The sequence below is a fragment of the Boleophthalmus pectinirostris genome, unplaced genomic scaffold, assembly GCF_026225935.1.
Source record: "Boleophthalmus pectinirostris isolate CB_2022bp ecotype Guang Dong unplaced genomic scaffold, ASM2622593v1 HiC_scaffold_12, whole genome shotgun sequence".
In the NCBI taxonomy this organism is placed as follows: Eukaryota; Metazoa; Chordata; class Actinopteri; order Gobiiformes; family Gobiidae; genus Boleophthalmus; species Boleophthalmus pectinirostris.
In genome coordinates this window covers 37781285-37797377 of record NW_026571018.1, presented here as the reverse complement: position 1 = coordinate 37797377, position 16093 = coordinate 37781285, and the positions used below count along the sequence as shown (strand labels likewise).

The following is a 16093-nucleotide window of genomic DNA, read 5'->3' as shown; positions in this document are numbered from 1 at the left end:
TTCACTCGTCACTGTCGCCCTGAACGCCCAAAGTTGGTGCCAGTGAAAAGCTTCAAGCCCCACGAACCTTTTCCACCATTTACAGACAAACCACCAGCAGCACATCCTCATATTCCACCGAGTCGCATCCTTTAGTCTGAAAGAAGCTGAACGAGCTGAGCTGCAGGAGAAGTGCTGTTTATCCAAAATGACTCATGCGCTTGAGTTTCGTTTCTGTAAAATGTAAACACACGTGCGCAAAACTGCATTAAACACATTATTATCTCAAACGGGCTGATGTGACTCATAGTGGTTATGTTTTATATATTGTAAATTCTATTTATGCAGAAGATTTTAATGAATAATCTGCTGCAGTGTCACTTGTACAACAGTGTTTGGAATCGTTGGGTTTGATCTGCAGTGGATTGTGGGATTAAACCTCAGATCCTGACGCTGGAACATGGATCTGTTAAAATAAGGAACATCCTGAGCTTCTTCTGCTAAATGAGCTCATGGTTCTGGTTCTGGTCTGGAGAACAGAGTTAATGCAAAGATGAGCTTGTGTTGAGTTGTTTTATTTATGAATGAAAAGAAGGAAATATGTTTTATTTTCTTTTTTTTTACAGTTAAATTATTATTTATGTAATTAGGTTTTTTTGTAATCTTAAATGTTCCTGTATGAACTACCGACCTCTTACACTTTAATTAAAAAATTTTTTTTTAAAAAAGGACCTTGTGAAATTGGCAGATTTGTTTTTGCAGTTTTCAGTTTTGGAGGTTATTTTTTCTTGAACATATATCCAGATATATATCGTATATCGAGATATAGCCAAAATATATTGAGATATATTTTTTGATCCATATCGTCCAGCCTTATCTCCAAGTCTGATTTAGACAGTAAACCTTTGATTTTTGACATGTTTTTTAGATGGTAAAAGGCTGCAGATGTTATTGATTTGATGTGGCTGTTAAAGTTCAAGTCTGAGTCCATTATGACCCCGAGATTTCTTCCCTGATTTGAAGGTTTCAGAGAGAGAGACTGGAGGTGACGCTGACCGGGGATGTCCCAGTTTTTTTATTTTATTTTGAAAACCTGGTCACACTAACTATTACAGTACTCCCACGAATGTTGTTAAAATACTTGACTTAAAATGTGAATAAATTGCCTAAATGAAAAGCTGACGTCATCCCTCTCTGTCTCAGTCCGTAGTGTACTGTCATGGCGGTCGAATCGGCTTCTACCAGGGAGACATTCGACTCCTCTCGGACGACATGAAGGCTCTGCGGCCGACCATCTTCCCCGTGGTCCCGAGACTCCTCAACCGAATGTACGACAAGGTAAGAAAACACTACTACTACTACTACTACTACTACTGCTGCTGTAATACTCGAAGGACTGCAGGTACTCGCGTCACAGCTGAGCCCGGGATGACGTAAACCTGCAGATGCGAGTTCGTCTCATTCTCAGTTTATGTTCAGGATTCACGTGAAAGAAGCTCGGAACTTCCACCAGTATGGAGTAAGAAGTCTGGATTTAAACAGCGTCACAGAAGAGTCTGTCTCACATGTTCAGACTGTTCCAGGTTTTAGCTGCATGAACCTGAAACTCTGACTCCCCTTGTTTAGTCGTGACTCTGGGCACCAGCAGGAGGTCGGTCCCTGAGCTCCTCAGAGTGTGAGATGTTCATATGACACTAACATGTCACAGATGGACTTTGGTGCTCGGACATGGAGACACTTGTACAAGCAGAGACGCTTTAAAGTCTCTGAGCCACAGGAGCCAGTGCAGAGACCTGAGACCAGGACTTATGTGCTCGTACTTCCTAGTTCGAGACAGGACCCGAGCTGCAGCGTTCTGGATGTTCTGGATGTTCTGGATGTTCTGGATGTTCTGGATGTTCTGGATGTTCTGCAGCGTCTCACAGCTCGTTTGGAGAGACCAGTGAGCAGAACATTACAGTATCTAACCTACTGGAGACAAACGCATGGATAAGTTTCTCCAAGTCTGATTTAGACAGTAAACCTTTGATTTTTGCTATGTTTTTTAGATGGTAAAAGGCTGCAGATGTTATTGATTTTATGTGACTGTTAAAGTTCAAGTCTGACTCCATTATGACCCCGAGATTTCTTGCCTGATTTGAAGGTTTTAGAGAGAGAGACTGGAGGTGATGCTGACACTGTCCCTTTGTTTCTGTGGACCAAACACTATGACTTCAGTCTTGTCAGAGTTTAGCTGGAGAAAGTTGTTTTGCATCCACACACTGATCTGTTGCCACTTTTTCCTGTGTACATATTGTCCCTGGAGCGGATGTTCTAACGCGAAGTGATGGTTCCTCCTCAGATCTTCAGCCAGGCCAACACTCCTCTGAAGCGCTCCCTCTTGAACTTCGCGGCGAGGAGGAAAGGAGCTGAAGTGAGTCGAGGCGTGATCCGCAGCGACAGCATCTGGGACAAAATATTCTTCAGCAAAATACAGGTAAGTGCTGATAAGGCAGTACGGCGCCCTCTGCTGGCTCGGGTTTGGTAAAAGACTGAATACAGGAGTAGACGTCGCCGCACAGTGTTCAGCTCCAGCCAAACGAAGACAAACGAGGCCAGAGGTTAAAGGGATAGTTCGGGATTTTTGACATGAATCTGTGTGTCGTCCCCGTGAGCAGTGTCGTGCATCAACACTGACTCACCCCCGACAGCGTCCGGTGAACCGAGATACTGACCGTTTTCGGTGCTGAGGAAAGTCGTCCGGCAAGTTGTGCTGGGGACTGTATAATAAAGTGTTTTTCTTCTCAAAACAATCTGTGTTCAAAAGAGTGAGACATTTGCGTCACAAAACCATCGTCGCCTAAAAAGTCACACCTCATAATCTCTTGGCACTATTTTCTTTCTGTTCGTATCACTAAGCCAATGATGTTCATTTTGTCTTCTTATGTACTTCAACTTCTTAGGTTCTTTTTAAAGACAGTGCAGTAAAGTGTATTTACCTTGTTGACATGTTTCGGCTGCTGCATCTTCAGAACTGTCACCGGTGTTGGTGGTGACGTGTCGTATATCAGCTGTTGTTACTTCCTGTAGTCCGTGGTCAGACTGACCTCCTGAGGACCCACCTCCGCAGGTCCATTTCAGGTCCTGATCCATCGCCTCCATCCAGTGTAAGTAAGTCAATCAGACCTGATTATGACCTGTTCTCGATCACGTGCAACATCATCCAACACCGGTGACAGTCAGTCTGAAGGGATGGGACACGCAGGACAGAAGGACATGTCAACACCAGGTAAATGACACACTTACTGCATTGTCTTTAAAAAGAACCTAAGAAGTTTACGTGTTCGTATCACTGCGCGCGGCCGCCAGGTGACAGCCGCGCCTGGTTCACTGTGTTTACTGCTCGGAATGTCAGCGACAACATGTCTGATTACGACACCGACAATAAAGACTTTGCCTTTACCACAAAGCCAAGGGGAGATCTTTATGAACCCGAATATACTGATGCCGAAATTCACCAGATGGAGTTAGAACGAGCAGAGAGAGAAGAGAGACAGAGAAGTGGTACAAGTTGAAGCTGGAGCCGTGAGAGACCGAGTGAGCGACAATCACCATCACGTCATTTATAAACTTGTATACAGTGAAACATAGAGCCTCGACACTGTGACTGAAGCATGGACGACTGATAGAAACATGGAATCATCCACACGTCCACGTCGCTGCTGCCAATAGTGTACGAGACATTTACAATAGTAATAACAGTCGACTTATAAAGTTACGTTTTGTAGAAGTTTCACTGGTGACATGACACTGAGTGATTTACTGCTGATTCTTGAACCTGTTCTCTTGTAAACACAGCGGCACTTCTTTGTTCTTACCTGGTTTGGTTTCCACATTGAAGCCGAAGGCAAGAAGTCAAAGTTTCCTCAGCGTAAAGTCCGTTACAGGAAAACGGTGACAATGTGCGTGGAGATTCAGTCAGATTTTTGTTGTTACAGCCTGGAGAATCAAGAGTTTGCACCATTTTTTAGATATATTTTTATGTGTCTTATTCAAGTTTATACACTTATGGCTGTAGCTCTCTCATGTTGCAGTGTCTGCACATGTAAACACTGCCGAACAACTGAACAAAGTGATGGATTCGTCACCTGGCGGCCGCGCGCAGTGATACGAACAGAAAGAAAATAGTGCCAAGAGATTATGAGGTCTGACTTTTTAGGCGACGATGGTTTTGTGATGCAAATGTGTCACTCTTTTGAACACAGATTGTTTTGAGAAGAAAAACACTTTATTATACAGTCCCCAGCACAACTTACCAAACTACTTTCGTCGGCACCGAAAACGGTCAGTATCTCGGTTCACCGGACGCTGTCGGGGGTGAGTCAGTGTTGATGCACGACACTGCTCACGGGGACGACACACAGATTTATGTCAAAAATCCCGAACTATCCCTTTAAAGCGGCGAATCCACAACCGGGGTCCGTACTTGCAATTCCGAGCGTGTTGAAGGTTCTCGACCCACTTCGCTTGGAGACGAGGCACAACAGCTGTCAGGAAGAACCTCATGGAAAGAACACACCAGATCTCGATTCTTGATCTTGTGACAAAATAGCGAAATAAAAACACCAGGATCATGTAGCGCAGGTTCATACAATCAATTTAAGATTCCAGAATGTGACACTGATAGAGGAGTAACAGATTACATGTACCAGACTTAAGTAATCAGAGTACAAATGATGAGTAACTGTATTCAGTTACAGTTACTGTTTCAGTGAGTGGTAATTGGATTACAGTTACTTTGTTGAAATAAATGGATTACACAGAGGGATTTTTATGTTTTCACATTTTGGGTTATATCCCTTTTTTTCGGTAATTCCACTCATTGCCGGACACTAAACCAGGACCAAAACAGGACTAAACCAAGACTAAACCAGGGACTAAACCAGGTAAACCAGGACTAAACCAGACTAAACCAGGACTAAACCAAGACTAAACCAGGACTAAAACCAGGACTAAACTAAACCAGACTAAACCAGGACTAAACCAGGATAAACCAGGACTAAACCTAAAACCAGGACTAAACCCTAAAACAGGACTTTAAACCAGGACTAAAACAGGACTAAACCAGGATTAAAACCAGGTCTAAACCATGTCTCAAACAGGATTTAACAGGACTAAATCCTGCTGCGTGCACCGTGTCTCCTCGTCTTCTATCAGTAATATTTTTTTATTTGGTTCAGTAAAGTTTGGGCTTTTTATTGTCTTTTAGGAGACAAAACATTTTATGTGAAGATTTCCTCGTCTTTGCTACTTTACAGCAAACCAAGTAATCCAAAGTATTCAGATTACATTACTCACTTTAAGTAACTTAATTGATTACGTTATAAACTACATTTTGGGGTGTGTAATCTGTAATCTGTAGGGGATTACATTTTAAAAGTCACCTTCCCAACACTGGTTGTTGCAGACGGGAGCAGTTTTTAGTCGACGGAGCCAAAGTTTGTGATCATGGCGCCCTCTGCTGGCTCTGCTCTGACACGTATTTTGTTTTTCAGGCCAGTCTGGGAGGGAGGCTGCGGATGATCATCACTGGAGCGGCCCCCACCTCTCCCTCCGTCCTGGGCTTCCTCAGAGCAGCGCTGGGGTGCCAGGTTGGACCAAAATAAGATCTTAACTCTTTCCCCCAAGAAGACGACATTTGACGACCTCCTTGTTTCCTTAATCACGTGTTTTGACTCCTGCTGTTTCACTAAAGACGTGATTTGACGACCTTTAGAAACGGCTCGGTTGTTCACATGTAAACAGAGACTGCGATCGGTCGGGGCCACTACAACCCACACTAGACTGACCAATAGGATTCAAGGATATGTTTTCGCAGATTTTTTCCAAAGTTAATCGAAGTAGTGACGATTGTAGCTTCCGGAAAAAACACAACATGAAACGTGCAATGGAAAGATCGCGGCGCTGCGGCTCACAGTTTTAGAAATAATGAGGAGCGGACGTATTTTATGGATAAGTTTAGAGAAAGTGACTTTTATAGATTTCAAAAGTGATGATGAAGTTGATTATAAAGTGGAAAACAGCGATAGAGACGGACTTTCAGAGAGTGAAACTTACGAAGATGAGAATATCGCTGATGCGTCTGTGTGGAGTCCTGCGATGTCCCAACAAACTATCTGAGCTTTATACTCGATTATGAACCAAAATTGCCCTGAAATCTGGATGTTGCCCAGACGAGTCCTTTAAAATATTTCAGTCTTTTTTTCCAAGATGCGACGTATAACAGAATCGCTACAGAAACAAACACTTATGTGGAGCTCTGCACACGAGAAAATAACCGAGATGACAAATACTGGACTCACACTGACGGGGAAGAGTTTTATTATTATATTATTATATTATAAGTTAAATTAGTTGAATAAATTAAATAAGTTGAATAAGTTAAATGGAAAAAATGAATGAGGTGCACACAGGTGAACAACAGGTAAAAACAGGTGCACACTTGGCTGTTCTGTATCTGGTGATATGAAATCTGTTTAAATACTTTGACAAAGTATATTTTTAATTTTTTTTAATGAATATATTACTCAGAACATGCAGATATCAGATGCTGAATGTAGTTTTTTTTGTTTTCGATTTTGCACCTGACCAGGTAAACTCTCATTTTCAGTGAGCTGTTATAAACCTGTAAATGAGTTGAATCACATTTAAACATCCATAAATGAAGAGTTCAGAGTCTAAGGTTTCCAGAGATACAAATATGTCTGTGTTACAACTAAGTTCATGAGTGTAAAAATCATTTAGTCTGTTTTCTTTTATGCTCTAAGGGTAGAACTCGTCATATATGTGTGGGTTGTTCCTCGTCGGCGTCCAGGAGGGAAAGAGTTAAAAAAAACACCAACATCTTCCACTTGTAGGAGTCAAATAATTAAAGTTATTCTCCTGTGCAGGTTTACGAGGCCTACGGTCAGACTGAATGTACGGCCGGCTGCACCTACACCACCCCCGGAGACTGGACTTCAGGTACAAACTCTCACTAAAAAACAAAAAAAAACAACAAAAAAAACACCGTACCTGATTTTTCCTGCCTTCAGAACATGAAAAACAGATCTAGGTCATTTCAAAAAGTGCCTTCAAAACATCAAAGCACCGCCGTGATTTCATAAGCATGACAATACGGCAAATAACTAGCATGCCAACACGCGTTTCCTGATTGCTGAACAATAAAACGCTTTGATATATTAGATGCAGATAGCACATGGTGGACTTCGACCTCAAGACACAAAACATTAACACGATGATGGATCAGTGTTATAAAAGCTTTTTAAATATGTCTCCTGTAACCTTTTACTTTTAAAATGTAATCCCCTACAGATTACAGATTACACACACCAAATGTAGTTTGTAACAGAATCCATTAAATTACTTAAAGTGAGTAATGTAATCTGAATACTTTGGATTACTTGATTTGTTGTAGAGAAACAAAGACCAGGAAATCTTCACATCAGATGTTTTGTCTGATAAAAGAAAATAAAAAAAAGCCCAGACTTTACTGAACCGTAATATAAATATTACTGATAGAAGAAGAGGAGACGAGGTCCACACAGCAGGATTAGTCCTGTTAAATCCTGTTTTAGACCTGGTTTAGACCTGGTTTTAGTCCTGGTTTTAGTCCTAGTTTAGTCCTGGTTTAGTCCTGGTTTAGACCTGGTTATAGTCCTAGTTTAGTCCCAGTTTAGACCTGGTTTTAGTCCCAGTTTAGACCTGGTTTTAGTCCTGCTTTAGTCCTGGTTTAGACCTGGTTTTGACCTGGTTTTGACCTGGTTTTGACCTGGTTTAGTTCTGGTTTTAGTCCTGGGTTTAGTCCTGGTTTAGTCCTGGTTTAGTCCCAGTTTAGACTTGGTTTTAGTCCTGCTTTACTCCTGCTTTAGACCTGGTTTAGTCCTGGTTTAATCCTGGTTATAGTCCTAGTTTAGTCCCAGTTTAGACCTGGTTTTAATCCCAGTTTAGACCTGGTTTTAGTCCCAGTTTAGACCTGGTTTTAGTCCTGCTTTAGTCCTGGTTTAGACCTGGTTTAGACCTGGTTTTGACCTGGTTTCACCTGGTTTAGTTCTGGTTTTAGTCCTGGGTTTAGTCCTGGTTTAGTCCTGGTTTAGTCCCAGTTTAGACCTGGTTTTAGTCCTGCTTTACTCCTGCTTTAGACCTGGTTTTAGTCCTGCTTTAGACCTGGTTTAGACCTGGTTTAGTCCTGGTTTAGTCCTGGTTTAGTCCTGGTTCAGTCCTGGTCATGATTCCACATCATTTGGAGTAAAAATGGCACCTTTATGGGGGATGACATCATGAATCGTGAACCACCACTTTAAAAAATCCACACTTACAGCACTGGTCGGACGCGAGTGGGTCATAAATGTCCAAAAGAGAATCTCTGTATTTCATTTATTTTAGCTGCTATTGAAAACATGTCAACGCACACTTGTTTTTTTTTTTTGTTTCAATATTTTTATTAATTTTCAGACAATAAAAATTCCACATGAACAACTGACCACGTTAACACAGGTCAACATACAACCAAAAAAAATAAATAAATTAAATAAAATAATAATAATAATAATAATAATAATAAAAATAAATATATAATAAGATAATAATAATAATTACAAACAAATTTCACACACTCACACACTCATACACATTCACACATTCACTTTACACAATATTTGCACAATACAATTTATCAGTCACAGGTGAGTCCTTGATTTATATTCAGTGACCATATGTACTTAAAAAAGAATAAAATAAAATAAAATAAAAAAATAAAAATAAATAAATAATAAATAAAATAAATAAAATATATAATTAAAAAGTACAGAAACATAAATAAATAAATGGATAGATAGATAATATAAAAAAATAGTAATCATAATAAATAAATAAAAATAAATAATAATAATAATAATTAATAAACAATAAAATGAGATAGGTAAATAATAATACTAAAATAAAATAACGCACACTTGTTTTGGAGGTAAAAAATTATTATTAACATGAGTAATCTTTTGTATGTATTAGGAAAATTACTCAAGGGGCTAAATTTGGATCAGTAAAATAACAAGTGTGACGTAACCTGCACCAAACCTCCTCAAAGCCTTTTAAGTGGACCTGCTCCACTTCTTGTAAATGTGCTCTTGAAGAAGAAATCGCCGAACAAAAGCCTCAGTCGGGGAGCGGCCCTGGCAGCGCGCGGCGGAATTTGGCCGAGCACCAAACCCCGCCAGGACAAAAAATCACAGCGGCGTTCGTGAGATTTAATCACAACCGAACGCACCGAGGCAGATCTGTGTAAACACGAGGCGCAGCTCTTCATGTCAGCGTCATGTCACGTCGTGAAAAACAACCTCAAGGCTCATGTTGTTTTCAATGAAACGTTTTCTAATACAGGAAGTGCTCCGTTGTGTTTTTAAACTCTGTACACAGTGTCGGGAAGGTGACTTTTAAAATGTAATCCCCTACAGATTACAGATTACACACCCCAGAATGTAGTTTGTAACGTAATCCATTAAATTACTTAAAGTGAGTAACGTAATCTGAATACTTTGGATTACTTGATATTGTCGTGTTTTTTAAAACGACATGAATGTAAAAACCACATCCTGATAGAGAAATGATTTTTATATGAGACACTGCTGCTTCAACTATGTCCACCTCCTGTTACGTCATATTGTTTAGTCCTGGTTTTAGTCCTGGTTTTAGACCTGGTTTTAGACCTGGTTTAGTCCTGCTTTAGCCCTGCTTTAGTCCTGATTTAGTCCTGGTTTTAGACCTGGTTTAATCGTGGTTTAGTCTTGGTTTAGTCCTGGTCTAGTCCTGGTTTAGACCTGGTTTTAGACCTGGTTTTAGTCCTGGTTTAGTCCTGGTTTAGTCCTGCTTTTAGTCCTGGTTTTAGACCTGGTTTAATCCTGGTTTAGTCCTGGTTTAGTCCTGGTTTTAGACTTGGTTTAGTCCTGTTTTATTCCTGGTTTTAGACCTGGTTTTAGACCTGGTTTAATCCTGGTTTAGTCCTGGTTTAGTCCTGGTTTTAGACCTGGTTTAGTCCTGGTTTTAGACTTGGTTTAGTCCTGGTTTTAGTCCTGGTTTTAGACTTGGTTTTATTCCTGGTTTAGCCCAAAATGTGAAAACAGTAAAATCCCTCTGTGTAATCCATTTATTTCAACAAAGTAACTGTAATCCAATTACCACTCACTGAAACAGTAACTGTAACTGAATACAGTTACTCATCATTTGTACTCTGATTACATTAACTCCAGTACTTGTAATCTGTTACTCCCCGACACTGTCTGTACAGTTTAACTAGAATCATTTGGATCATTTCAGCCCTGGAATCTGTACTTAACTAACAGGTCACATGACCACGTGGAACAGGACATTCTGAGCTTTGGAGACGACAGATTTATAAATAATAAACTCATAAATGTGTGAATGAAACAAAACACAACTCCAGATATGTTTTTGAGGAGGAAACAACATTATAATATGACTAAAACCTCACGTGTCAGTGTCACTTTAGTGTAATACAGTAGTTATAATCGAGGAAGGATTGTAAAAGACAGAATCACGTTATGAACTGGGACGGAGCAAACATCATCGGGACAGAGGAAAACAAACATCACCGCTGGATTAAAGAAGCAATCGAAATACAGAAACGTGCCCACAGGACTGTAAACCGGGACGAGGGGCTTTTTTACTCTCACACACCTGGGATTCTGTCCTGAGGAAGTGGGACTGCAGGTGGCGCTGTCGTCCTGCCTCCACCGAGAGGAAGACAGAGACAAAACCTGTTTAAATCAACTGATCAGACACGTCACAGCAACATCACGTGACTCTGAGGAAGACGCTAGTGAACAGAACAAACTGTCAGGTGTGAAATAAAACTCTAGGTCTGAAAAAAAGAACCTAATAACATAGAACATGTTATTATAACAGAGAATATGTTATTATAACAGAGAACATGTTATTATAACAGAGAATATGTTATTATAACAGAGAATATGTTATTATAACAGAGAACATGTTATTATAACAGAGAATATGTTATTATAACATAGAATATGTTATTATAACAGAGAATATGTTATTATAACAGAGAATATGTTATTATAACAGAGAATATGTTATTATAACAGAGAATATGTTATTATAACATAGAATAGGTTAGGGACAAAAATAATAATTACCAACCTGCACAGGCTCATGACATCTGCAAGAGACATGAGGGACCAGGACTGAACCAGGACTAAAACAGGACTAAACCAGTGTTAAACCTGGTCTAAAACCAGGTCTAAACCAGGACTAAACAGAACTAAACCAGGTCTGAACCAGGTCTGAACCAGGTCTAAACCAGGACTAAACCAGGACTAAACCAGGACTAAACCAGGTCTAAAACAGGATTTAACAGGCTAAATCATGCTGCGCAGACCATGTCTCCTCTTCTTCTATCAATAATCTTTTTAATACAGTTAAGTGAAGTAATAACATAGAATATCAGATGAATCTCATTGGTCTGTAATGGAGCAAAGCCTGGAGGGTTTGGAGGATCTAACTTGAGGTTTATCTTCCAGTAGAATTTACACAATCCCACAATTACTATGAGTTTATTAGTTCAAGGAAATAACTAGATTGAGCCAAATAAAATGTCCCATAAAATGTATTTTCCAGGCTTAAAGATCTTTTAAAGGTGCAACTGTGTAGTGGAAGTTGGCAAACCTACAAAAAAACTATGTCAACTATGTCAGCGGCTTAAAAAAAAACAAAAAACAACAAAACTAGTGAAGAGGAAAAGTCTGTATTAGTTTTTAGTAACTTGCTTTTGATTCATATATTGATATTTTATATAATAATACAGACTTTTGTACAGCCTCAGATCATTTCTCTTCACTAGTTTTTTTTTTTTTTTTTGAGGTTTTTTTTTTGGAGGGTTTTTTTTTTTTTGGAGTTTTTTGGAGTCATATAATTTCTGCAAAAATAATAATTACCAACCTGCACAGGCTCATGATATCTGCAGTGCAAGAGACCTGAGGGACCAGGACTGAACCAGGACTAAAACAGGACTAAACAGAACTAAACCAGGTCTGAAACCAGGTCTGAACCAGGTCTGAACCAGGTCTAAACCAGGTCTAAACCAGGACTAAACCAGGACTGAACCAGGACTAAAACAGGACTAAACAGAACTGAATCAGGTCTGAACTAGGTCTGAACCAGGTCTGAACCAGGTCTGAACCAGGTCTAAACCAGGTCTAAACCAGGACTAAATCAGGACTGAACCGAGGACTGAATCAGGTCTAAACCAGGTCTAAACCAGGACTAAACCAGGACTGAACCAGGACTAAAACAGGACTAAACAGAACTAAACCAGGTCTGAACCAGGTCTGAACCAGGTCTAAACCAGGTCTAAACCAGGATTAAATCAGGACTGAACCGAGGACTGAATCAGGTCTAAACCAGGTCTAAAACAGGACTAAAACAGGACTAAACAGAACTAAACCAGGTCTGAACCAGGACTAAACCAGGACTAAAACAGGATTAAAACAGGACTAAACCAGGTCTGAACCAGGACTAAACCAGGACTAAAACAGGACTGGTTTAGTCCTGGTTCAGAGCTTGATTTGGTCCGAGTCTGAGTCCGATTGAAGGTTTCACACCAACGTAAACGAACCGAACTAAGAGCTTTTGGTTCGAATGGACAGTTTGGTGCGCACCAAATACTGCTGGTGTGAAAGCACCTTGAACCAGGACTAAACCAGGACTAAAACCAGATTTAAACCAGAACTGAACTAGGACTGAGTGTTAGGACGGGCCGCGAGCTGAACAGAAATGACATCATATAATTCCCGCAAAAATAATAATTGATATTTTTTAGAAATATACTCACACAAACTAAACACAAATGTTTCATATAATTTTCTGCCTGTTTTGAGGAACTGGATGAAGTCATCAGCCAAAAATAAAACTGCTAATATCTTAAGAACCATAATCGCACAAATGAAACTTTTTGCAGCATAAACAAAACTTTTTGCAGCACAAACGAAGCACAAACGATTGACACAATTTTGTGGCGTTTTACAGCATTTTGAAGCTTCCTGGGGGCTGCTACATTAATATCTCAAAAAATAAAGCAGCACAAACGAAACTTTTTGCAGCACAAACGGGGCACAGACAATTGACACAGATCTTTCCACAGATCTAGAAACAGCGATGGTGCAAGGCCCTGTCCAAAACACATAAATAAATGAACCATGCAGACGGTGTTTAATGCCGAACTGTGGGAGTTTCTGTGCAAACCAACAGCATCTCCATGGAGACAAGAGCTTTATCAGCCCTCGAGCAGAGAGGTTACATAGTGCTGCTTTAATTATAGTAATCAAACATTTGCCAGTAGAGTGTGAAATTTCTGCATCCTTTATTTATTTAATTATAGATCCGTGTTTCACGCCTGTTAAAGATAAAGATCTTTGCTTTTGCAGTGAATCCAGAACCGTCCTGGAGACGACTGGTGCCGTCGATACGATACAGACCTCGATACATAGGCCACGATACGATACACAGTGTTGGAGTAACAGATTACATGTACTGGAGTTACGTAATCAGAGTACAAATTATGAGTAACTGTATTCAGTTACAGTTACTGTTTCAGTGAGTGGTAATTGGATTACAGTTACTTTGTTGAAATAAATGGATTACACAGCGGTATGTTCCTGTTTTCACATTTTGGGGTATTCCCTTTTTTTTTTTTCAGTAATTCCACTCATCGCCGGACACTAAACCAGGTCTAAACCAGGACTAAACCAGGACTAAACCAGGACTAAACCAGGACTAAACCAGGTCTAAACCAGTGTTAAACCAGGTCTAAACCAGGACAAAACCAGGTCTAAACCAGTGTTAAACCAGGTCTAAACCAGGACTAAACCAGGTCTAAACCAGTGTTAAACCAGGTCTAAACCAGGACTAAACCAGGACTAAACCAGGTCTAAACCAGGACTAAACCAGGACTAAACCAGTGTTAAACCTGGTCTAAACCAGGACTAAACCAGGAGTAAAACCAGGACTAAACCAGGTCTAAACCAGGACTAAACCAGGACTAAACCAGGACTAAACCAGGACTAAACCAGGACTAAACCAGGTCTAAACCAGTACTAAACCAGGTCTAAACCAGGACTAAACCAGGACTAAACCAGGTCTAAACCAGGACTAAGTCCTGCTGTGTGGACGTGTCTCTTCTTCTATCAATAATATTTTTAATACAGTTAAGTAAAGTCTGGGCTTTTTTATTGTCTTTTATCAGATTTAGGTGAAGATTTCCTCGTCTTTGCTTCTCTACAGCAAATCAAGTAATCCAAAGTATTCAGATTACATTACTCACTTTAAGTAATTTAATGGATTACGTTACAAACTACATTTTGGGGTGTGTAATCTGTAATCTGTAGGGGATTACATTTTAAAAGTCTCCTTCCCGACACTGACGATACAGACCTCGATACACTGCACTTTCAGTTCAGTACGATATATTTCCAATGGATTCGATACAGTTTAATAAAAACTAAAGGCTAAATCGTGGCTGTGACACTAAAAGTCTTTGTTAAACCACTTCTTCTTGTGCAAAGTTCATATGAAACACAAACATTTTAATCATCAGAACAGTGAACATGCTGAATGTGCTGCATAAAAAAACTTCCTTCCTCAAAACAAGCAACAAAACTGTAGCACTGTAACAAAATAATTGAGTAAAATATACCAAAAAATAATAATAATAATAATACTCTTGGTGATATATCGATACAGCAGCCCAGGATATCGATACTGTATCATCATAGCGCATGAAACAAATTTTGATTTTGATTTTTGCACACCCCTAGACCTGGTGCTTTTTAGTTTTAGAATGGGATGTTGTCAAACTCTCAGAAGCAGGGCACTTTCAAAAGGACACTATGGTTTTAATGAGAAACAATAATAAATAATTAATCCAAGACTTAAATTCACAGATGTTGGACGTGGTGGTTTCTCGTGGCAGAACTTTGTATATCAAGAAACATCCGCATTAGATCAGTGTTCATTTTAGCTGCTCCCAATCTGTATTAAAGATGATTGTCCTTTAAAATATAATGTACAGGATGTGATCTGAAAGTCACTGGTGGAGCTCTGTGTGGGACTGTCTACATCACAGGTGTCAAACATGCGGCGCGGGGGCCAGATCCGGCCCTCCAAGACATTTAATCTGGCCCTCGGCTGATTTTCTACTAAAATATTTTAATTCTATTTTTTATTAAAATCTTGTTAATTTTCTGTGGTGTTTATCACAGCAGCGTCTCCAGCGTCTCTGTACGTGGCCCCTCCCACCAGAGCAGCACAAATGAAGACTTGTCTCTTTCCAAACGCTCTTAAAGGACGATCGTTTTGACTGTTGACCGTGACACCCTCATCAGAAAAATGTCCAACATGAGAAAAGTGGAGCCGAGTGCAGGATTTTACAAGAAAAATTGACTTATTCCTATTTGCAAACAAGTTCAAAGTTAAAACATTGTGTTGAAATTAGATTTTTCTTAAAGTTTCAGGTTGTTCATAATATTATAATATTTTGTAAAAGAAAGAGTTCATTAATTAAAAAAGATTTCTGTAATAGATTTGTGTTTCTCTGCACAAATATTTGAACTTATGTCATATAAACCCCAAAAATAACAATGAGTTTTCTGATCCGGACACTTTGGGATCAAAGTCGGTTGGATACGACCCCCGGACCAAAATGAGTTTGACACCCCTGATCTAAATCAACAGAACAAATGTCATAACAGATGTGATTTATATATTATCCCTGTTATTATTGTTATTGTTTTAGTGTTATTTTAGGGTTAAACTCGTTCGGGCGCTGTGCTATGTGGCTAAACTGGTTACAACAGAATCAAGGTAATAATGCCTGTGAACATTAGAGACGCTCTGAATCTCAGGGTAATGTCGCCCCCTACTGGCGTTGTAGGAGAAAGTGGGTCATCAAACATTTCACCGATTTCAAAGAAAAGGGGAAATATTTCATTGGAAATTCCTGTTTGTATATTATTATTGTTATTGAGAAATGTTTTTAATCATCAAA

At 39.6% G+C, this 16093-nt stretch overlaps 1 protein-coding gene across 1 annotated transcript in view; it reads left to right on the top strand.

The window, feature by feature from the left end:
- The first annotated feature begins 1161 nt into the window (after window positions 1-1161).
- The window catches only part of LOC110155915 (long-chain-fatty-acid--CoA ligase 6-like), a 26515-nt gene continuing 11583 nt past the window's right edge, over window positions 1162-16093 (top strand). Inside the window, exons 1-4 of the mRNA XM_055148421.1 lie at window positions 1162-1317; window positions 2321-2455; window positions 5514-5609; window positions 6909-6981. Of these exons, the coding sequence (XP_055004396.1) occupies window positions 1252-1317; window positions 2321-2455; window positions 5514-5609; window positions 6909-6981 (370 nt within the window). The 5' untranslated portion in view covers window positions 1162-1251. The remainder of the gene's footprint in view (window positions 1318-2320; window positions 2456-5513; window positions 5610-6908; window positions 6982-16093) is intronic.